This window comes from Anser brachyrhynchus (assembly GCF_964034855.1).
Source record: "Anser brachyrhynchus genome assembly, chromosome: 5".
In the NCBI taxonomy this organism is placed as follows: Eukaryota; Metazoa; Chordata; class Aves; order Anseriformes; family Anatidae; genus Anser; species Anser brachyrhynchus.
The window spans coordinates 44,447,692-44,470,289 of NC_137699.1; the positions used below are offsets into that span (position 1 = coordinate 44,447,692).

Here is a 22,598-nt window from a genome sequence, read left to right on the forward strand (position 1 = left end):
AGTAAAATTGCTGTCTTTTCTCTATAGAAAAATTCAACCTGAATGTAATGTAATGTTTCCTGCTAGGTTCAGAAGCAACTATTGACTTTTGGTTAAGATTAACACAAAAATTCCCTTGGCCTTGGAAAGAGCCAAATGCCCCTCCAGGAGTAGAGGCACTCAGGTTGAAGGGCCTAGAAATAATGAAAATTCTAGACGCAGAGATCCTCCAATAGTGAATCTTGAAAAAGCACACATTGAGCTAGATAAACAGGTTGCCAGGGAAAATGGGAGGGTTTTATGTGAATTTATTTAAGTAGGAGGTCCTATGCATACATAAAATGTGAATATTTGAAATACTCAGTGGTAATTTTGTAATAACTCAAATTATTTTTTCTCTAAAAACCTCTATTTTTTCTGTTCCTGTCACTTCTGTTTCCTGTGAGATTCTGGCATTTCCTTTTGTCTCTGCTTTCTAACGCACAAAACGGAAATGGTGCTGGTGGTTTCCTTTGAGCTGTGTGTTCAAACGCAGTGTGTTTATCTTTTAGCATCACTGTCTAATATTCCACTGTTCCTTACTAAGTAGTGCTGTGTCATAGAAAGTTATTAAAATCTGCAGATAAGTAAATTAGTTTGGGCAATTTTCATTAGAAATATGAGTATAGGTTTCCCATGCTGTGATATTCAGAGTGTTCATGTTCACGCATATTTTTATCTGCATTTCTTACTCCCATTCAAAGTTTTAGGAAACCAATTGAGGACTGGAAAAGCCTTCTGCTGGAATGCAGCCACATCTCAAAAGCCATATTAAGCTTCCTTTAGAGAGAGAGGGAAAAAAAAAAAAGCAGTTTAAAAAAAGTAAGGTTTGAAAAGCTAGAAATAATCTGTTAAAGAATCCAGTCACTGTTTGTGTTTGCATATACTCATATTTTCCTCATTATCTTGTCTGATTGGAGAGGCCTATTGAACTTTAGCTCATACGCCTCGTTTGTCTAGTAAAGACGACTTACTGCTGTGTTTACAATACACTGTTGATTTTATATATAGTTTGTGAAATCTGTTATGTTCATCTTAAAAGCAACATGCAACATAGACTCTGATGCATTAAATTCTATTAGAATTCTATAAATAAACATACTGAAAAAAGGAAATATAGTGATACATAGTGCTTAGTAATAAAATAATTTTGAACATGTATTTTTTTGAACTCTCCGAAGCCCTACAATACTGTGCACGACTAAGGGTAGAATAGGTTTTACGAACATACTCTAGGCAAAACAAAGTTTAGATTGATTACTTCTGTCCAATGCAGCTTCAGCCCTTGTACTTCCGTATCTGCTATGCCTGGGTTAATTGGATGGTGGCAAGCTGATATTTGTGATCACCTTTCCTGTCAGGCAGCGGTGTCCTTTTTTAATGCCATTTTCCTGACAAGTGCTCACTTTTCTATGGGTTATGGGTTGAGACAGACAGCTCTGATTGCTGTTACAGTGTGTATGATGCATGCTGCGCCTTCAGCCCACAGACATCATGCAATTATACCAGCTCTCTTGATAAGGAAGCCTACTAGTTAAGGTACGCCGTTTATTTCGTGCTGCCTGTATCAGATCTCTGGTACTGTATTTTGTGTAACTGACACTTGAGTTTCTGTCAGCATAAATCTTTGGCAACGTTACCCAGTGGATTAAAACTCCAGTGGAGACATTTTGAGATGGATGGAGATGCTTTCTCCTGGAAAGCAGGTTGCTTGTTCTTGTGTCCTTCTAAAATCTGACGTTATTGCACCCTTTTCCTTACTGAGCAGATGTGGCATTTTTAGCAGATAGTCACATTTTTGTCTGAGTGAGTTACATGACAGCACTTACGAACAGAAGTGGAAGGGGCTGCTTTTAATCAGCTGACTTCTGTAATACAGGAGAAGGGTACACTTTAGGGATGCTCTAAGTTTAAAATGCAACACACGGTGTGTATTGTGTCAGTCCTTTAGAGAAATAGAAGTTAACATCAACATTCAGAATGGTTCCTGTATTTTTCCTAGTCCAGCATTATATCTAAAAAGTATCATTTCTCAAAAATGTCCAGGGTATGTTATTAATGTTTTGAAAAGGCTGACTGTTTAGTCCTAATTATAGTTGAAGCTCATACCATCATGTAAGGCAGGTTTACCTGACGCATATTGTAAACTGAGGGAACAAATTAGCCATCTGAATAATGTATTTGCCAGTGAACTGATGGACAGGTATCGCTTTCATAATTCTTTTTGCATCCTGTTTGCCTAAGTAATGCCCCATTTTCAGCGTGTTGTTAATTTCTGTTTCCTTACTTGCATTATGATGTCCCTATATGAGAAGGATTAGCGGTCTTATGGCTGGAGCTTTGCTAGCTGTGTAGCAACAATTGTTTTCCACAAATTGTGTGGCCTAAACACACCTGAGTGTATTTCTTATTACATTTCACTGCTTGGTAATCAACTGGCAGTGTACTGTTGCTTTGTTAGGTCAGAGGAAGAAACAATTTAATTGGGCATGTAATCCTAGGTGCTGAATAGCACAGAATCAAGCCTCCCTCTTAAGACTCCAGAACATTTCTGATTGCTCGGCTTTGCTCAGCGGGTGTCAGGTTTAAGTAAGAGCAACCGGATATGCCACATTGTTCTCCTGATTTTGAGGAAATGGGTCTAGGGCAAGCTTAGTACACGCCTGGTCATGGTAATGATGTTGTGATACTGTAGATCAGGATGCTCTGCTCGGTGTTAATTATTTGTACAACAACAGCATCCTGAGGCCGCCCAGGTTACTAGGGCTCCACTGTGGTAGGTACCACACACATGCACTGCATGGTAAGTCAGAGACTTCATAGTCTAAAAAGACAAAGTGGAGTGGCTTGTTTAAGGTATAGCTGAGCAGCAGTAAAAGCAGAAAAGAGATCTTTTCTGCCTTTCAGCAATGTGCTCAAACCAGACGAGATTACATCTATGAGTGAGTTAAAATTTCAAAAGGTCTCAAGCTGCATTAATAGTATCCCCTTTCAAGAAATAAGGAAACTTCTGGTGCCAAAATAATTTCTAAGTTTAATTCTGTTGATATTGTGTATTAATGTTACCTGAAAACCTGCAATGATGCATAAAGCTTTTATCAATTGCAAGATATCTGGGTTGGTGGGACAGGAAAGGGAATGCAGCTTCTATATCACATATATACTGTTCTTTGGCTGCCCTTTGTGAGGGGCAGTTTTGTGGTTTTTTTTCTTTGTTTTTTCTTGACTTCAGGATTTTTTTAAAAACAAACTTTTGTTAGAAAAAAGGCAAACAGTGAAGGATGGAATGATGAAGGGAGAGGACATATGGTAAATTGGGAAGAATGATTTGTTAAAAGAGCTGAACTGTCACAGACAACTGGTAACTCAGTATTCCTATGGTGTTGCCAGGGAGTTTAGTCAAAAAAAATTTTCAAGAAAAAAATAGAAAAAACATGGTTCGGTATTGCTTTATTTCTGTGCTATTATTTCTTGTAGAATGGGCTATTCAAAAGTATTATCTAATAGTCTGTGCCCCAAATACGCAATCAAAAATATAAAATTGCTTTCCAAATATCTTGATGAGGTCTTAGTGAGGAGCATGGTTGCATTTTACTTCAGCTAGAGGCCATCTCTCAGTACAAGGGGCGCTCCCAGAGAGCACTCCTGTACAAGGCTGTGGGGTCATGATGAATAAGGCTCAACTGGTGAGCCCCCAGTGTAAGATTGCAGCCAAAAGATACAATATGGCCTTTGAACGTGTAAACCAAACTGGTTGTGTGATTTCTGTGAACTGAAGTTGAAAATTTCTGTTGGCTACATTTGAAGATAGGTATTACTAAACTGAAGGAGTTTCAGGGGTCATGGGAAGAATAAAGTAAGGACTGGAAGACATGCTTTCCAATGAGAAAGTCAGAGGACTGAGTAGGTTTCTATTATGCCTTGGAAAGCTGTGGGGAGTGTTTACAGTCACAGAAAGATGAACCTGGAATCTCAAGTCATCTGTTCTAGCACTTTTCTTGCTCTAAGGCAGGACTATATACACCAGCATGACTCTGGCAGATCCTTATCTAAACCACGCTTTCAAAACCTTCAGTAAAAAAGATACCCATTAAACTTTGCCAGTGTCAGCATTTCACCACTTTACAAAATGAATAAGAAATGGCAATAACCTTCAAAAATTTTTGACTTGATCACCGTCCTACAATTAATTTCTGGAAGTAAGACATTAGATTTTAATTTTATTTATTTATTTTTTTTTTAATGCAAGAGGTAAAAGTTAAAACAAATGGTAATGATCTGCTTTTAAGGACCCGCTGAGCAGAAGATTATATTCCCACTGTTGTGTTCAATAGCTCTTGATTGACTTTCCTGCCATGAATTTGTCTATTTTTGAATGTATCTTAGGCATGCAACATACCCTGTGAGAGTGAGTTGCCCAGTTCAGTTATTTACTGTCTCAAAATGTACTTCCTTTGCTTAAATTTTATTACCAAATGATTTTATTACGTATTTGTAGTTATTTGAGTTATTAAAAAGAAAACATCTGGGTTTTTTTGCTTTTATATATACAGTTTCAAGTTTGGTGTTTTTGAACCTTTTATATCTCCTCATTTTCTTTGCTGATTGAGCGTGTACAGATCTGCGTACTGTATTCAGAAATTAAACTCAAAGGTACACCATTAATTATAACAGATTTTCCTTTAGTCTACTGTTCCTTTTCTTTATAATTTTTGACATACCACTTGCCTTTTTGACTGTGTTCAACACTAGGCCAATCTTATCAAAGAAGCAAATGCAATGACTCTGAGCTGTAATGATTCTTTCCTCAGCTGTAAATGTTCAAATCACAATTGAGCGTTGTTCTAAAAATATATTCTGTAGTTCAAAAAAGAATCAGTTCAGGCACAATATATGGTCTCGTAAAATTTAAGAGCAGACTAGATGATCTTTTTAGCCTTATAAATTACGTATTTGTGAGATTTGGTTCTTTTAAAAAACATGGCCATTAAGAGTAATAATTGCTATTTATTTTGTCCTGTATGTATATTGTTCTCTCTGATAAATAGATTTGTAATTGGGATTTAGTGGATCTGGTTTGACATCTTAAAGCAGCAGCAACAAGCAGTACAAAACAAAAGATGACCTAATGCTTCTTAGAATATCACACAAAAGTCACCCCAAATTAGCTGTCCTGTGTACATGTTGTCACCTCAATAACATTTTTTCTTGTTTCAAGATAACTATAAAGTGCTGGAACCTTGATCAAAAACTTCCAAGTTGAGTGAGACTATCACTTCTTTAACAACATTTGCAACTTTTGATTCTTACGTTTGCCAGATGGCTGTGCTGCTCATTGAGCGTGGCTTCCCTGCCATCGCTGTTTATTTAGTTAAAGGAAGACTTCAGCCAGTAAGCTCTCCCTTTACCCAACTGTAGAGTTTTGTATGTATTAAACTAATTTCAGAATTAGTTCCAAGTAGTATTAGAAATGGTATTAAATATAACCAGAGTGAAAAAAAAAGAAATGTCTGCACTGAATACAGCCTCTAGTGTCTCTCCTTAAATCCAGTGAAAATATTTATCCCAGAAAGGCCTGTCCAGCCGCACGTTTCCTTCTAGTTGCAGCTCAGAAGGGCACTCTGAGTGCAATGCTGGTTTTCACGCCCTTCCTAGTCAGTAAAGAACTTTGACATCAAGTGCTTTGACATTGTAGTAACTAGTGAATGTCCTCTGAGGAGTATACATCTATGCCTTCAGTTCTACTGAATACTTCACTACATTTAATACTATTGTGCAAAGTCCACCAAACCACAGAAAGTGAGTGATCTGACAGCTGGGCTAACATCCAGAATCCTTTTTTTTCGCAAAGAAAAAAAAAAAAGACAACCCCTCCCATAAAAAAAGGAAACCAAGCAAAGACAGACTTGAAGAATAAATAGGGGGAAAAAAAAAAACCCTCCAAAGAGGGAGAAATAAACGTTCAGTCTCTTTTGCCCCTCTTTACGATTCTGAGGGCCTTACACAGAAGGAAGCCATTCCAGGAAGAGCAGTGCTTGAGCTTGTAAGAAAAAAAACAATTTTCCTGAACTTAAAGGTAGCAGAGTTAAAAATATATGCATGAGGCATTTAGGAGGGGGAAGTTTACAAAACCTTCCTACAGGGCAAAAGGCTTGTTGTATTACTGAAGGAACATGTGTCACTTGGAAATGTGGGCAGCACAATCAGGAGTGGTCTTCAGGAAGTAGTAACTAGGAGTATTGTCTGCCAGGTTTGGGCTGAGGTCTACTCATGCTGGAACCTGCCAGGGTGGGAGGAAGCAGTCTGCACACTTGTGACTTGTGAAAAATAATAAAGTAAAATGAGTGTGAGAAAACACAGTTACTTGAAATCCTGCTAGAATCGTAGGATATGTTTTAATTTTTTTCTTTTACACTTAGTTTCAGAAAAAGAAGCAAAACAACATAATGGTACTGGGATAAACTCTGCTTCTGCTTGCATCAGTAAGAATTCTGAGTTTCTTCAGCAGAATTGCTATTGATTCATATCGATGCAGCCAAGAGTAGGATTTGTCCTATTGCCTGGGGTTCTCTCTCTTGGTTTTTGGAATGAAATCCTTTCTGTACACAGGGAACAGCTGTATACTTTCAGTCTGGGTGATGTGAATTTTAGATTAAGAAAAAGAAGAATGAAAGATAAAGCCCTTTCGAGAGTACACAGTATATGTGGCTATCAGTGTATGTGCCATCTCTACCACAGTCCAACTGCTAATCTGACAAAATTACTGCCACCCCCATTTGATTTTCCACCTAATCTGCTACAGAAATATAGGTGCCTTTAAAATGCAATGGCACACTTGGGGGGTGGGGGTGGGGGGAAGACCTGACAGTTACGCAACAACATACATCACATGAAGTATTTGCATGCAGACAGGCTCTAGCCCTCCTTGGGTTAGGGAAAACAAAAGGAAAAAAAAAAAAAACCTACCTGTGAAAGTGTCAGACCTCAGAAATGTTTTGGAGGTCCCTTCAGAGGAAGGGAATGGGTTTCAGAGGAGCTGGAGGTAGAAGCTGAAAAAAGGTTAGGACCTTGCCCCACTTGGATTGCAGCTGTTTTCAGGGATGAGACAGTTGAGGGGAGGTAGCAAGGTTAGGATTTCATTGCCAAAAGGCTGGAATTTCACAATCTCTGTCTCAAACTAGTGCATTGTGAAGCTGTTGGATAGTACTCTCTGGACTAAAAGGATAATATCATGCTCCTTCAGTGCCCTCCAGATTCTTCCAGTCAGGTTGCTTTCTGTCCACCAAAGTGAGATGCAGACATTGGCCTTGGTGCTTTAAGAGGCCATTATCAGCTCCTGCCCAGTTCATATTTCCAACATGTATTTACTCTTTAAATTATCATAATGTCATTAGTGTTTAAGTAAAATGTGTCTGGGTTACAGGGCTTGTAAAGCAGGGTAAGATAGGTGACTGTCACCCATCTTTCACAGATGAAGAATCTGTTTCATGGAAAGGTAAAAGAAAACACTGCCAAAAATATAATAACACTTAAGGGTGAGATTCCAGATCCCAGGCTGTAGATTAGTCCCTGTGTTATGTAATGATGTTCTTAATGTTTTGGGAGCAGTGTATATAACAACCAACTGCTGCCAGGAGCTTGTGGAAGGGTGGCGTAGAATAGAGACACCAAGGTGAGGCCTTGTACATTCTTTTTAGTACTTTGCTTTCTTTTGTGCATGTAATTTATCTGCAACCATTCAATTATGTAATCATAATTATTTGCCTCAAGTCTTGGCAGAAGTATATCTCCAAAAAAGGGTATTAAGTGAGGAGAAGGCAACGTGGCTTTTGAGGACAGCAATTTTGGGGGACACATGATCACCTTTTCATGGAAGGTGTTTGTGGCAGCCCAGTGAATGCTGATGCAGAGAGGAAAAAACACACAGTCTATTAAAATTCTCTGGAGCCCTTCTGGAGCATGTGACTTACATACTCCGTGCGGCTATGTATTCATCCTTTCCCTTCCTTTATGGATAGATTTTTTTTTCCTCTAACTACAAAATAAACATAGTGGTTCAAAAGTAAATCTTTCTTTGACGTATACTTGCTGGTCTAGTTAATACCTGTGTCTGGTAAGAAAAAAAAAAAAAGCTACTATCTGTACTGAAAATTGAATGAAAGTGGTCATGTCCATCATGAAATGTTAAATTTTAATGGTAAAGTTTGTCTTTCAAATTTAGAAGGAAGGAAAAAGTCTTCATAAAAGCTGCTTTTAATGAGGTGTTGTAGTGTAGGAAACTGTGGAAATGAAGAGATCTTGAAAATAAATCCTGAATTTGCCCTGTGTCCGTAGTCATTGTCCTTTGCTGTAGGTTTTTCTTTCTGCTTTGCATTACTTCTTTCTAACAGGAATGAGTAAAGTAATTGTTGCTTTTTTTCTTGTCTTTTTTTTTTTCTTTCTCCAGAGAGAGTCTGGTGCCCTAGAGATATAAAATACCTTGAATAAACTGTATCTTGAAGTCTGTGTGTGCAGTATGGCTTCAATAGCCCTGCTTTCAGATAATTGTGTTACATTGTGTTTTATCCTGGTAATTGGAAAGGAAACATTTTCATGACAAACTCCTACTCAGTCCGAGTAAGAGTATCAAAATCTGGCTTAATGTCCTGCTCCTGCAAAACTTAGAGAGTCATGGGGAGCTCTGCCCAAGAAGGGACTGAATAAAGCTGGAGGAGGCCTTCGATTAGGGCCATGATTTGTTTTACACATTTTTTTTGGTGTTTCTCAGTTACAACCAAGTGTTGTGCTGCTTTTAGCAGGGGTATGTTTCCTTGGCTGTGAAAATGGGTGGCAGTCTGTTTGGGGTAGGGAGGGTGCCAGTTTGCTCATTTCCCTCCTTTCTCTAGCAGCTTGAGGGGCCATTTCATAGAACCACAGAATGGATGGGGTTGGAAGGGACCTTAAAGATTCACAGATTCACAGATTCACAGATTTCTCTAGGTTGGAAGAGACCTCAAGATCATCGAGTCCAACCTCCGACCTAACACTAAGTACTCCACTAAACCATATCCCTAAGCTCTACATCTAAACGTCTTTTAAAGACCTCCAGGGATGGTGACTCCACCACCTCCCTGGGCAGCCCGTTCCAATGCTTAATAACCCTTTCGGTAAAGAAGTACTTCCTAACATCCAACCTAAAACTCCCCTGTCGCAACTTTAGCCCATTCCCCCTCGTCCTGTCACTAGGCACGTGGGAGAATAGACCAACCCCCACCTCTCTACAGCCTCCTTTCAGGTAACTGTAGAGAGCGATGAGGTCGCCCCTGAGCCTCCTCTTCTCCAGGCTGAACAAGCCCAGCTCCCTCAGCCGCTCCTCGTAAGACTTGTTCTCCAGACCCCTCACCAGCTTGGTCGCCCTTCTCTGGACTCGCTCGAGCACGTCCATGTCCTTCCTGTAGCGAGGGGCCCAAAACTGAACACAGTACTCGAGGTGCGGCCTCACCAGAGCCGAGTACAGGGGCACAATCACTTCCCTCGACCTGCTGGCCACACTGCTTCTTATACAGGCCAGGATGCCGTTGGCCTTCTTGGCCACCTGAGCACACTGCTGGCTCATATTCAGCCGACTATCCACCAATACTCCCAGGTCCTTCTCGGCCAGGCAGCTTTCCAGCCACTCATCTCCCAGCCTGTAGCTCTGCTTGGGGTTGTTGCAGCCCAGGTGCAGGACCCGGCACTTGGCCTTGTTGAACTTCATGCAGTTGACCTCAGCCCATCGCTCCAGCCTATCCAGATCCTCCTGCAGAGCCTTCCTGCCCTCGAGCAGATCGACACACGCACTTAGCTTGGTGTCGTCTGCAAACTTACTGAGGGTGCACTGGACGCCCTCATCCAGATCATCAATAAAGATATTAAAGAGGACCGGCCCCAGTACCGAGCCCTGGGGGACTCCACTAGTGACTGGCCTCCAACCAGATTTGACTCCATTCACCACAACTCTCTGGGCCCGGCCATCCAGCCAGTTTCTAACCCAGCGAAACGTACGCCAGTCCAAGCCCCGAGCAGCCAGTTTCTTGAGGAGAATGTTGTGGGGAACGGTGTCAAAAGCCTTACTGAGGTCAAGGTAAACCACATCCACAGCCTTTCCCTCATCCACCAAGCGCGTCACTTGGTCATAGAAGGAGATCAGGTTTGTCAAGCAGGACCTGCCTTTCATAAACCCATGCTGACTGGGCCTGATCGCCTGCTTGCCCTGCAAGTGCCACGTGATGACCCTCAAGATAATCTGCTCCATGAGCTTCCCCGGCACTGAGGTCAAACTGACAGGCCTATAGTTCCCCGGGTCTGCCCTCCGGCCCTTCTTATAGATGGGCGTCACATTGGCTAGCCGCCAGTCAACTGGGACCTCCCCCGATAGCCAGGACTGCCGATAAATGATGGAAAGCGGCTCGGCCAGCTCCCCCGCCAGTTCTCTCAGTACCCTTGGGTGGATCCCATCCGGCCCCATCGACTTGCGCACATCCAAGCTCCGTAGCAGGTCGCCAACCATTTCCTCATGGATAGCGAAGGCCACATCCTGCTCCCCATCCCCTTCCACCAGCTCAGGGCACTGGGTGTCCGGAGAACAACCGGTATTGCCGCTAAAGACTGAGGCAAAGGCGGCATTAAGCACCTCAGCCTTTTCCTCATCCTTAGTAACTAGGTTTCCCCTCGCATCCAGTAAAGGATGGAGATTCTCCCTAGTCCTCCGTTTCGCGTTGATGTATTTGTAAAAGGATTTTTTGTTGTCTTTAAAGGCAGTAGCCAGATTGAGCTCCAGATGAGCTTTGGCCTTTCTAATTTTCTCCCTGCACAGCCTCGCTACATCCTTGTAGTCCTCCTCAGTGGCCCGCCCTTTTTTCCAAAGATTATAAACCCTCTTTTTTCTGCTAAGCTCCAGCCGCAACTCTCTGTTGAGCCAGGCCGGTCTTCTTCCACGCCGGCTCGTCTTTGGGCACGTGGGGACGGACCGCTCCTGTGCCATCACGATTTCCTTCTTGAGGAGCGCCCAGCCTTCCTGGACTCCTCTGCCCTTCAGAACCGCCTCCCAAGGGACTCGGCCAACCAGCGTCCTGAGCAGCTCAAAGTCAGCCCTCCGGAAGTCCAAGACAGCAGTTTTACTGGTCCCCTTCCTGGCCTCGCCAAGAATAGAGAACTCTACCATTTCGTGGTCACTCTGCCCCAGACAGCTTCCGACCACCACATCTCCCACCAGTCCTTCTCTGTTTGTGAAGAGAAGGTCTAGCGGGGCACCACCCCTGGTAGGTTCACTGACCAGCCGCGTCAGGAAGCTATCTCCCATGCTCTCCAGAAACCTCCTAGACTGCTTTCTCTGTGCCGTGTTGTGTTTCCAGGATATGTCCGGGAAGTTGAAGTCCCCCACGAGGACAAGCGCCGACGATTTTGCAACTTCTGTCAGTTGCCTATAAAACTCCTCATCCGTCTCCTCATCCTGGTTCGGCGGTCTATAACAGACCCCCACCAGGATGCTAGCCTTGCCGGCCTTCCCGCGGATCCTAACCTACAGGGATTCAACCTTATCATTCCCAGCCTGGAGTTCCACAACATCAAAAGATTCTCTAATGTAGAGAGCCACGCCACCACCCCTTCTGTGCTGCCTGTCCCTCCTGAAGAGCCGATAGCCAGGCATTGCAGCACTCCAGTCGTGGGAGCGGTCCCACCACGTCTCCGTGATGGCAACCAAGTCGTAGCCTGCCTGCTGCACAGTGGCTTCCAGCTCCTCCTGTTTGTTACCCATGCTGCGTGCATTAGCGTAGATGCACTTCAGCTGGGCCATCGCCTTCTTCCCCGGCCTAGCCATTGTTTCCCCCGGCACAGCTCCAACAAGCCTTGTTTGAGCCCCGTCCCCCTTCTTACCTAGTTTAAAGCTCTCTCTATGAGCCCCGCCAGCTCCTGGCCTAGGATCCGTTTTCCCCTTGGAGATAGAGACCCATCTGGGGTCATCAGGCCGGGTGCCGAGTAAAGCTCCCCATGGTGAAAAAACCCAAAATTTCTATGCTGGCACCAGCCTCTGAGCCACCTATTAACCACATGAGCTTTCCGTGTCCTCTCCGTGCCTCTCCCTTCCCCCGTAGGGATCACCTTGTTCCAACCCCCCTGCCATGGGAAGAGATGCCACCCACTAGATCAGGTTGCTTAAAGCCCCATCCAACCTGGTCTTGAACACCTCCAGGGATGGGGTATCCACAGCTTCTCTGGGCAGCTTGTTCCAGTGCCTCATCACCTTCTGAAGAATTTCCTTCTAACATCTGATCTAGATCTTCCACCTTTTAGTTTAAAACTGTCCCCCCCCGTGCTGTAACTATCTGCCTAAGTAAGAAATCACTCTCCGTCTTTTTTATAAGGCCCCTCTAGGTACTGGAAGGCCTCCATGAGGTCTCCCTGGAGCCTTCTCGAGGCTGAACAACTCCAACTCCCTCAGCCTTTCTTTAATAGGAGAGGTGCTCCGGCCCTCTGGTCATCCTCATGGCCCTTCTCGACCTGCTCTACAAGTGTGTGTCCTTCTTGTGCTGGGGGCCCAGACCAGGATGCAGTAATCCAAGTTGGGGCGCAGTTTGCAGTCCTCCACTTGCAGAATCTTCTCTATTGCAGTTTATCCTCTTATCCATGAGTTTTCACTACTTCTTTAAATTAGGTTTGTCCTTCAAGCCTGGGGAAGGGAATGGTGAAAGGTACTATCTCATTTTCATCAAAGGGGAGATCAGAAATGTTTTCTCCTTCTTCAGGGGAGATTAGTTAAACTTCTCACTGTCTCCTTCCCCATTTACAAATTTTTATCTCTGCTTCATTCAGCCTGTAGGGCTTGAAAATACATATCTTTCTCTCTGCTGAATACCTCTTAATCCCTTCCTCGGTGGTGGTGGTGGCAGCTATCTGTTCCACTAGACATGGCGTAGCTTTTCATGTTACATGTTTACGCTAAGTCTTCACCAGGGTGGACTCTTCTCTAAGCGGTCACTGTGCTAGTTTGGAGAACATGACTGACATTCTGAGGGTGACTGAAAAGCAGTATGAGAGTTTCTCTGGGAGGTTGTTTATAAGGCAGCACCTTGCGAAAATATATGGAGACAGTAACCAAGTGACCTGGTCAGTAGACATTCTTTGAGTCCTGCTGTCTAGGAAGAAGTAATCGCTTGTTCTTAGCTAATTACTATGGAGACACTTTATTAACACAAGAGATTCACTCACAGTGATACAAGATCACTTTATAAGTCAAAAAATGGTAAAGCTATGCCAGCAATAGCCTTACCTGGAATAAATCTCTGCTCAGTGAAAACTCCTGTATTTTGGGGGTAGCATAAGAGAGGAAAGTTTGATTATTTTCAAATGATGTCTGAGTTCATGCATCTGCTGGGAGCATCAGTCCACTTACCCTCTGTTACAGGGGTAAAAAGATCATTGTTATCTTGCAGAGAAGTCAGTCCAAAGCACAGTAGTGTGAATGAACATGAGACTCTTGCTATCCAGTATGTACATAGTAAAGTCTAAAATTTATCATTATAAGGAGAAAGAAAGTAATGTTAGGGTGCATACTATTACAGTGCAAATTCCAAGTAATTGAAGCACAGTCTAGTTTTGTAGTGATCTCTTTAGCTGCAGGACTGTTTTCCTTTTGAACTGATAACAGTATTGTAGTTCAAAGAATAGAGGGATAGCATTAGAAAAAAAGAAGTCTGAGTTATACTGCAGGTCTGTTTTGAAGAGGCTATATTTAGATATGAGACAGCTATCCACTCTCTGGTTTTGTTTCTTCCTTGACTTCTCTGTTAAAACAGCTAATAAGGCTAATGCCAATTTTATGGTACGGATGGTCAGCACACTGATGCCTTCCCTTGCTGAAGGCCTGAAGGTGTGTTTTGGTTGCTTCCGTATGTACACTGGTGGGGATTTCTGATATCCTTTAAATCAATATTTATACTTCTATGTATCTAACCTGGATGTACTTTGGGTCCACATTTTACAACCTCAAGTCATTGAATCTGGTTATTGCTTGGAACTAGATGGGGCGAGCTGCAGGAAAACGTGTTATGGCCAGTAAAATTGCATCTGTCTGCTCTTCCCATTCAGTCAATGGCTGGTGGAAAGTTTTGGGAGAACACTGCAGGGGACTGCTTTATTAGTAAGTCATTGCTTGAAGTGTGTGATATAGAAAAGGTAAAGACTGCAGCCACTCCCATCCTTTGAAAGTCTGGAGTGTTCTCCATTTGGCTTAGGAGTAATTAGCTTCCCTCAGGTGGTCAAAGTTGGTTAATATGTTTTTGCTACCTTCTAATTCTTTCCTCCTTGTACCTGTGTTCACCCTGCTGGATCTCATGGTTATTTTTTGGGGGGTGAGGGCTGTTCTGTTCTGTTAATCTGTTTGTGAAACAGTTGAGTTAAAGCCTGCCTGTGGCTGCATTTCAGATGGCAATTGAACAGGAGAATAATTAATCAGTGGAGTTGTTGCTCAAGTAACTATATATCCACATCCCTTTGGTTTTATTGCCTGATTTCTCAACTGTCCTCTGCGATGTTTTAAGAGAGCAAATGAGTCACTATGTTCAGGTGAAAGCTGTAAAGAAGAGTGCAGAAGACGATGTTAGCATCGAAGCAGAGCCAATGAAATGTATCCTGACAAAGCTCAAAATGATGCTTCTGTGTATTCTGTAGTGCCATCTACTGGCACAATTACCCAGTAGAGATTTATAGGCCGGGAACATTCTCCTAATATGCAGCAATTTGCAAACATTTTTTTCTTTTTTCTTTCATTTCAGGAGCAAGGCAAGATTGGTGTGGTCTTCAATATTGGTACAGTGGACATCTCTATTAAAGAGGAAAGCACACCTGTAAATGATGGCAAATACCACGTGGTGCGCTTTACCAGGAACGGTGGCAACGCCACTCTTCAGGTTGACAGCTGGCCAGTGAATGAACACTACCCGACAGGTACATACTTTTTTGTCTTTTTGTCTTTTTTGTCTCTCTTTCTGTCTGCCCATATCTACAAACTAACATTTAACAACAACCGGATACTATATAAATCTTTGTTGCTTCATCTCGGCAATAAATTGACCAGAGCCTAGTGGTGCGTATTCTGTCTTTCGGAAAACACAGTAATGTTTTTTTTATATATATACGAAGAGTGAAGCATGACAACTATGTGGTATGATACACGTAGCTCATGCTATTTTGGAGGTCTCTAAGTGAATCCTGGGTCTGCAGAGAGTCAAAAACCTGATTCAACAACAAACTTGGTTTTGCTACTTGTGATGTTTTCTAACTATTGAAGTGAGAAAAGTTTTGAATGGACCTTATGAAAAGGAGAGGCATCTCTAGTCAGTCACAAGATACAGACTATATAGATATACAGGTGAACTGTAATGTGAGAGATTAAGTTGCAAATATTTGAATGAACCTTACGCTTGCCTCAATTTTTCTTCATCTGTTTTTCACTCTTTAAGGTTTGCAGGTGTAGAGATTTATATAAAATCTAGCCAAATCTGTCAACTCTTAGATGACTTTGGGTCAAAATACAGGGGAGCAATTCAGTTTCTCTGTGGAAGTCATCACACCAAGTACACTAGGAGTAGGGAACAAGTGGCTTTTGAATCACTGTCCCATATATTCTCCCACCACTGGTGATACACAACCTTATGATACCATGTCACCACGTTAAAAGGTCAAACTCACCCCAAGTGGAAAACAGATTGCTGTACGTAAGATAGCTGAGTCTTGGTGATGTGGATGTTTACAAAAGGTAGGAAGAGCACAAGGAAACAATTCCAAGGGTAGCCACATACTTCTTATTAACATTTGGTTGTCTAAGATCAAGTGACGATCTTTTTGCTTTCCAGTATTAAGTCTATGCAACTTCCAGTTCTTCCTTTCTAGGTTATGCATAACTGACCTGGGATAGAGGAGGGAAGAATTTACTGATAAACATAAGGCAATTTGCTGGTTGTGTAGGCGTTGCCCATGAGCCACTTAACCTCAGATAATGAGAAATATCCTAACTGTTTACCTCAGACACTAATAAATTACTCTAAGGGGATAATTTCATCTCTTCCACTTACTCAGAAAGTGCACATGGAAGTTTTTAATACAAGTGATCTATTCTATGGTGCTCTCTACTTCATATTCAATATGATACTTTGTCAGCGTTTTGATGCTGTATATGCAAAAGAGTAAGTTTTAATAATTATCGTTGTTTTTGTGAAATAATAGCTTTCCAAGAAAGCAATGACAAGCATGCTGAGTTAAATTCTAGCTCTGCTTTCTATTGGTTAGAGAAGGTAGGGTGGCTAGGAGAGGCCCAAACTGAGCATCTTTCTTCTGCTCCTTTCATCAATTATTTTGTGGTAAAGTGCCTCTGATCCTGTTGGCAGCCAATTATAGACAGTAAAAACCCCATGAATAAATTTTCTTCTCATATTACTTGCTGTAGTAAGTCCCTGGTGTAAAGAAACAAAATATTCATCTCATTGCTTTAGAGACTTTTTAAAAACGGAAAATAAATCACACTCAGAGTATACCTCAGTACCCTCTGCTTCTGCCTTGGTTAAGATAGTCCTGTGTTTTCATTAGAAGATGTATGGTTTTATAGTATTAGCATTAATCTTACGTTCTGTGCCAGTATAGAGCATAGGCTGTTGTACCCCAAGGAAAAAGGACACCTTTACATTCCACACCTTTTCCTTTCCATGTGTGTATTTCAGTTTCTGTCTGTTTGCAGGGAATACGGTTTTCAGCCTGTCCCTGTGAAAGTAAGGCTTCGGGATCATACTTTGTGTGTGCATGTGTCTCCCTAATTTTTTCCAGCTGATTTCAAATGGATTTTTAGCCAAATTTGACAGAGGGGACAAAAGTCTGAAAAACAAAAGAAATTAAGGTCCTACATGGCTAGCGAAAATAACCAGTGGAGGAGTGCAACATTCCAGCCCTCCCAGGGGAAAGATCTGTGTCTTGATCTCAATTCATGTTAAATGACAGAATATCCATATAATGAAAAGGCATTATGGATGTCTCAGCTTTGCAAAAAAACTTCAGTGAGAGAAGCCAATAGCGACAGGAAACCAAACCTTATTAGTTCAGCTTTCTGGGGAAGTAATGGCTTAAAAGACAACTGAACAGGAGCTTTTGAAATGAATATTTTATCTTTCACAGACTAAACATACACCTAATATTTTTTGTACAGAGATTAAACTGGTGTTCAGCAGAATTTCAGCTTTGGAACAAGCTTTGTGGTTGGGTTGACTAATCCAGTATGTTTCAGCTAGAGACTGCTGAAACTGCAATTCATATCAAACTTGTGTAATAATATCTAAGGAATCCTGTATTTTACATGTAGAATTAATTCAATTTTGGAAGAGACGGCTATATTGTTATATGTAATGTTTAAAAAACAACTTCTGGCACATGCATGTTTGGGCATGCCATGTTGTCTTGTGATATGAACAATTTCACATGTACATAATTTCCTGAACAGAGCTGCAGCCTAATGTTCACAAATTTGACAAAATAATAAAAGTATCTACTTTGTCATCACACATGCTGCTAACTTTGGGCATCAGGGTGGCATTCTTAATGGTATTTCTATGCTCACCTCTGAGCTTTATTAGCTGTTGAAGGATTGTACATTAGACTCATAATTACTTGCTCAATGGAAAGTACAAATAAAAGTTTGATGTTCATTATGAGCAGAGAGAGAGAATATTGGCTTTCCTTAAAGCGTGGTCTTCAGTTAAATTGAAATTAAATGAAATTACCCCAATGTGATTGAAAGACTCCAAAGATGCATTTTTGCAACTTCGTATAAAAGACAAGGAAGTGGAAGGAAAACAGAAAAGCAACAAACCTACAATTCAGAAGCTGACATTTTGTTTTTTATAACATTCAATTACATCTCAGCCACCTGCAACGTGAGCTTTATGCTTTCTTGTGACGAAAAGGGCTAGAGATAAATTGTAAATTAGGAGGGAATTAACTTGAAGCTAAATTTGGCTAAGCTTTGGGTCTGAAATAATCCCAATCATTAAAGATGATCACTCAATGTTCGTACCATTCCAAGTCTACCATAGTCTCTCTTACTGGGCAATAAGACTCTGAACAGTGACCCAGTGCAGGTATCTGAGACGAAGCTCTTGAGAAGTGGGAAACAGCAAGCAGCAGTTGCAGTGGGACTGCAGTCTGCTGCTCAGCTGTTGTGACTTAGTTCAGGCAAAGCTGTTGAGCTGTTTATGATTTATTCATGTTAGTTTTGCTCTCTCTTCTCTCCCTCAAGTGTGCAATAAGGGGCTTTATCCATAGGCTTTAGATGGGCTTTATCCATAGGCTGTATTGATAACCAATTCCTTGATGCTTCATTCATGAAGTTGATCATTACAACGTATTTCTCAGTCAGGGTATGTAAACCCTTTTTAACAAATATGTATGAATTTCTGTGCCCTACAGTGCAGTTTTCAATGACTGCCTCCCTTCTGCTGTCTCACATGCTCTCAACTTCTGGTGTATGTCCCGGATAACAGATTGTACTTGGTGGATGTTTTTCTTTCTTTTATGTTGTTGCTGAGAGCCTTCTCTAAATCTAAATTAATCTTTTTGGTGATGAAGTCGGAGTCGTTTTGGGATAAAAGTAAGATAAGAAAGCTAGTTAAAGCAGATGAAGCCTCTGACATGACTTTGTTTCAGATTACAGTGAAACCCATAAAATTTGAGGCACTCAAATTTGGTGAGAAGGATTCAAATCAGGAATCCTGAGGTTTGGCAAAGAGTCAGCAATTACCAGAAGGGTTAAAAACCAATCTTCTACCTTGACACAGATACTTCAGTGCCCATGTTTTCATTAGTTCTGAGGTGGGAGTTGTTTTTTTTCCCTCTCCACTCTGTTTGCAAAGAATTACTTTGTATGTTGCCAAATTTGTAGCATACATTGAAACGAGCCTGATTGTTCCCCTTCATCCATCCATGCTACTGTTCCATCCATTCTCTATGACTACATCTTCTGCAGTAGAAAAAGAAACAAAACTAGGCGTAGAGAAGCTTTAAATTGTGAAAGTATGAGTGAAAAACAAACAAACAAACATAAAGCCTCCATTGGAGTAATATTTAAAAGGAGAAGATTAAAGGAAGGGAGGCAAGAGGCAGGAATATGCCGTCATTTAAATAAATATATGTTTTAGAGAGGGAATGGTACCCTGAATTTTATTCACACATTAAAGAAAGAAAGAAAGAAAAGAAATAGGACAGCATTAAACAACTGGATCCTTATCTGAATTCATTAGTTCAGTCACCCAATACAGATTTTATATTTTTCCCTCTTATCATTCTCTTGAGTGATCTCTGTCTTCTAGGAGTCTCTGCCCTTTCAAATGACATTAATTTGCAGTTCTATTGGCACTGAATAAAAGAAAAAGATTTTGTCTTCTGTGCGCCTACTTCATTCTCTGTCTCAAGTACACATTTGTGAGGAATCTTAGGAAGCTGGACAGTTAGATCTCAATGACAGAACTTCAGGGACTTTGTGACTGTTCTGGCAAGTTCTGTGGCCTGCTAAGAATATATCTTTAAAACAGAAAGTTGGTTCTGAGGCCCCTGATGTCAGCGCTGAGGTTTTTCTTCAGACTAGTTCCAGTCTCAAGGACTGATTGTCCCTGAACAGCTGGAGTGTATCTTCTGTGTTAATTTCATTTGAAAGGAATCCTGTTTGCATTCCCTGAGAGCATTTCAGTATGTCAACCAAAGTGTAGCAAGTAGAGAGTGTTAGGAGGCACACCTCGGAGGCATGCTCCTGATGAAAAGGAGCATGCCTCAGGAGCTAGAGCTGGACAAGGGAGCTCATTCTTTCATTACTACATCTCATACTCATGCTGCTTAAACAGTCAAATTTATGATTTCTGCTCCCATCTTCTGTTCAGCTGGGTCATTTCACCAACGCTATCCCCTCTGTAACTGGCCCAGGAGAAGAGGCCACATGGTTGTGAAAATGAGTGGCCAGGAGATGGTGAAAGATAAAATTACTTCCTTTGTCAGCAAGGCTGCTTTATGCCAGTGTAATGTCTTTACTGAACTACGTCCTTAGGAGTTTGTGAGAAAAAAAAAATCTTTTTCTCACTTGCCGCTGCCTAAAACAAATTGCTTTCCAGAAGCACACATTAAAATGATAGTGCTCTAGGTTGTCTTACCAACCTAAAATGTGAAAGGCATGAAGTTTTTCTTCCAACAATACTCACTTTCATTTACTCAGTGGAAAGATTGGCAATTGCTTGTTAGTACCAGGGAGGCGATGTGAGGCAGAGAGGAAAATTGGCTGAGTTCCTACACTATCTTTCAAGAAGTTTTCCAGCACATTGTTCCACTCCAGTGATATCAGAAGATATTTGGCAAAGGTTACAGTGTTTTGTTTAAATGAAAGGAGAAGCTCTAGAAAAAAAATCTAGTGACTACCCATTTTAAAAGTATTTTTCACCTTATCGCCTTCATCTTTGAGAAAATTACCTAGAAGGTTAGTTTTGGGACAGCTGAAATGATGTATTACATCTGTGTATTGATTTAATGGATACTACTTCTCATCTGTTTTAACTGTAGAGAAGGAATTATAGTGGTGGAAACAAGTAAAATATTTATGTTGATTATCCCCTTTTGATACAATTCAATGATATGCATGATTCCACCTTATCTTTCTGTTACTAAACATCTTCTGTGACTAAAGAGATACAGATGGAGATGTGGGGTTTTTTTGGTCCTGCTGACGGAGTGGTCCAAGACCATTGGATACTTCAACAAAGTGCTAAGTATGTCGTAATGGGATGATAACTTTTTTTTTTCCTTAATACCTACCCAAAATTATTGTAGGGATTTTAAAAATGCAAAAAACATGCAGCAGTACAGTAGACCAAATAGAACTTGAGTTACGTGAGCATCAGGAATTTAACGGGGCTTTTAGGATGGGGGGAAAGGAGAATTGAGCTGTTTCAGGGAGAGGAAGCTGAATACTCTAAATGTGAAAAGGGAAGGGCACTTAATAAGCAAACGGACTGAGGTTGGTTTAAATATTAAGTGTTGTATTGATACCTTGTGTCCAATAATAGGTGCAGTTGGAATTTTCTGTGAAAAATAAAAACTGACTTTATTGTCAGAAATGCTGGTTGTTCACAGCTTTAGCTGTCTTTAAATGGAGTATTAGTACTCAATATCTCTAAAAACGGTTATTCACATCTCTACAAATCAAATTCCTTGAGCTTTACACGACTGCCAAACTAGAGTTCATAGCCTGCTTTGAAACAGGTCATTTCTTGTCCTACTTGAGCCATTTATCACCTTTCCCTTGATATTTTCAATCTCCTTCCAAAGTGGCGTGATCTTTTTATTCAAAGAAGTCCCTTTTCCACCTCATCCCTCCACTTGAGGGACTTTGAGGAGGGTGTTGTTTCTTTTCTTCTCTTCTTTCTTTCTGGTTTTATTTAGGTTTTATCAGCAACAATTTCTTTCTCTCCCTCTGTGATTTCCCAGCCATGAGATAAATAGCCTTGTATCTTACAAGCTAAATACAATTACTGCTATCAAAAACAGAGTCTTTCTCTCCCTGTAAATGTCTCTTGGAAGCTGATAAGATGTTCAAGGCAAACTGCAGGCTGCTGCCTAATCCTGAGATTAAACGTAACCACCCAGAAGACAGCAAGAGATAATTTGGGGGGTTGGGGGAGGGCAGGCAGGAGAGGAAGAGAGGAGGAGAAAGTGAGATCCTCTCTTGAGATATTAAGAGGACATGCACAAGGCTCAAGGTTATTTGTAAAGGAATTACACAAAACATACAAGAGCTTGTTATGATGAGGAATTTCCTCAGATAATTCAGTGATTGTTGTAGTTGTTAAGGACAAAATTTAGCAGGGATTTGTTTGATGTGAAGCATGGAGCGGAGCAGTAGGAAACAGCTTCTAGGCATATCTGCCGATTTTTATATATTAGTTCCCATCTTGTCCTAGAAACATGAGGTCACACAAGGTTACATCCAGATGCCTCGTGCATGCTGGCTTGGGTATGTCTCACCGGCTTGATGCTGAATACAGGGACATGGTAGATTTCCCGAGAGTAGAGCAGGGGTCTGAGCTAGCTCTGCTTTTGTTACCAACTGACCATCTGAACTCAGGTAACTTAACCCTCCTGTATGCAAACCAGAGATAACACTAATCTTTTAGGAAATAGAAATGCCTTAATTAATTATGGAGAAATAGTGTGTTATATCCGTAATAGTTTTTGAATATAGCCAAGGCAGGATTTCTGGAGACAGGGTCTTTATGAGTCAGTCCAGTACCACAGTAAAAAGCAGCCTTGCTTCTGGATATGCAGGTTCCCCTAGTTCTTTCATTAGTGGCATTTTCTTTTTCTCCCTCTGCAAAGAAGCTTTCTTTAAGGTCCTGTGTTTCTGAAAGCTTCTCTGTATTTTCAAAATGTATCAATTGGCCTAATAAGGGATATTACCTCTCCCACCTTTGCTTTATTTAATTTGTAATGCATTAGCCAAGAAGCTGGAGAGGTTTGGATAGTCTAATAGTATCATCACTGGA

The 22,598-nt window shown here is 41.3% G+C and overlaps 1 protein-coding gene across 11 annotated transcripts in view; it reads left to right on the plus strand.

Moving 5' to 3' along the window:
- Nucleotides 1-22,598, plus strand: part of NRXN3 (neurexin 3) — a 993,270-nt gene that overhangs the window by 842,098 nt on the left and 128,574 nt on the right. For all 11 annotated transcript variants that reach the window (XM_080594088.1, XM_080594091.1, XM_080594092.1 and 8 more), the window contains one exon: nucleotides 14,811-14,982. In XM_080594088.1, the coding sequence (XP_080450214.1) occupies nucleotides 14,811-14,982 (172 nt within the window). The remainder of the gene's footprint in view (nucleotides 1-14,810; nucleotides 14,983-22,598) is intronic.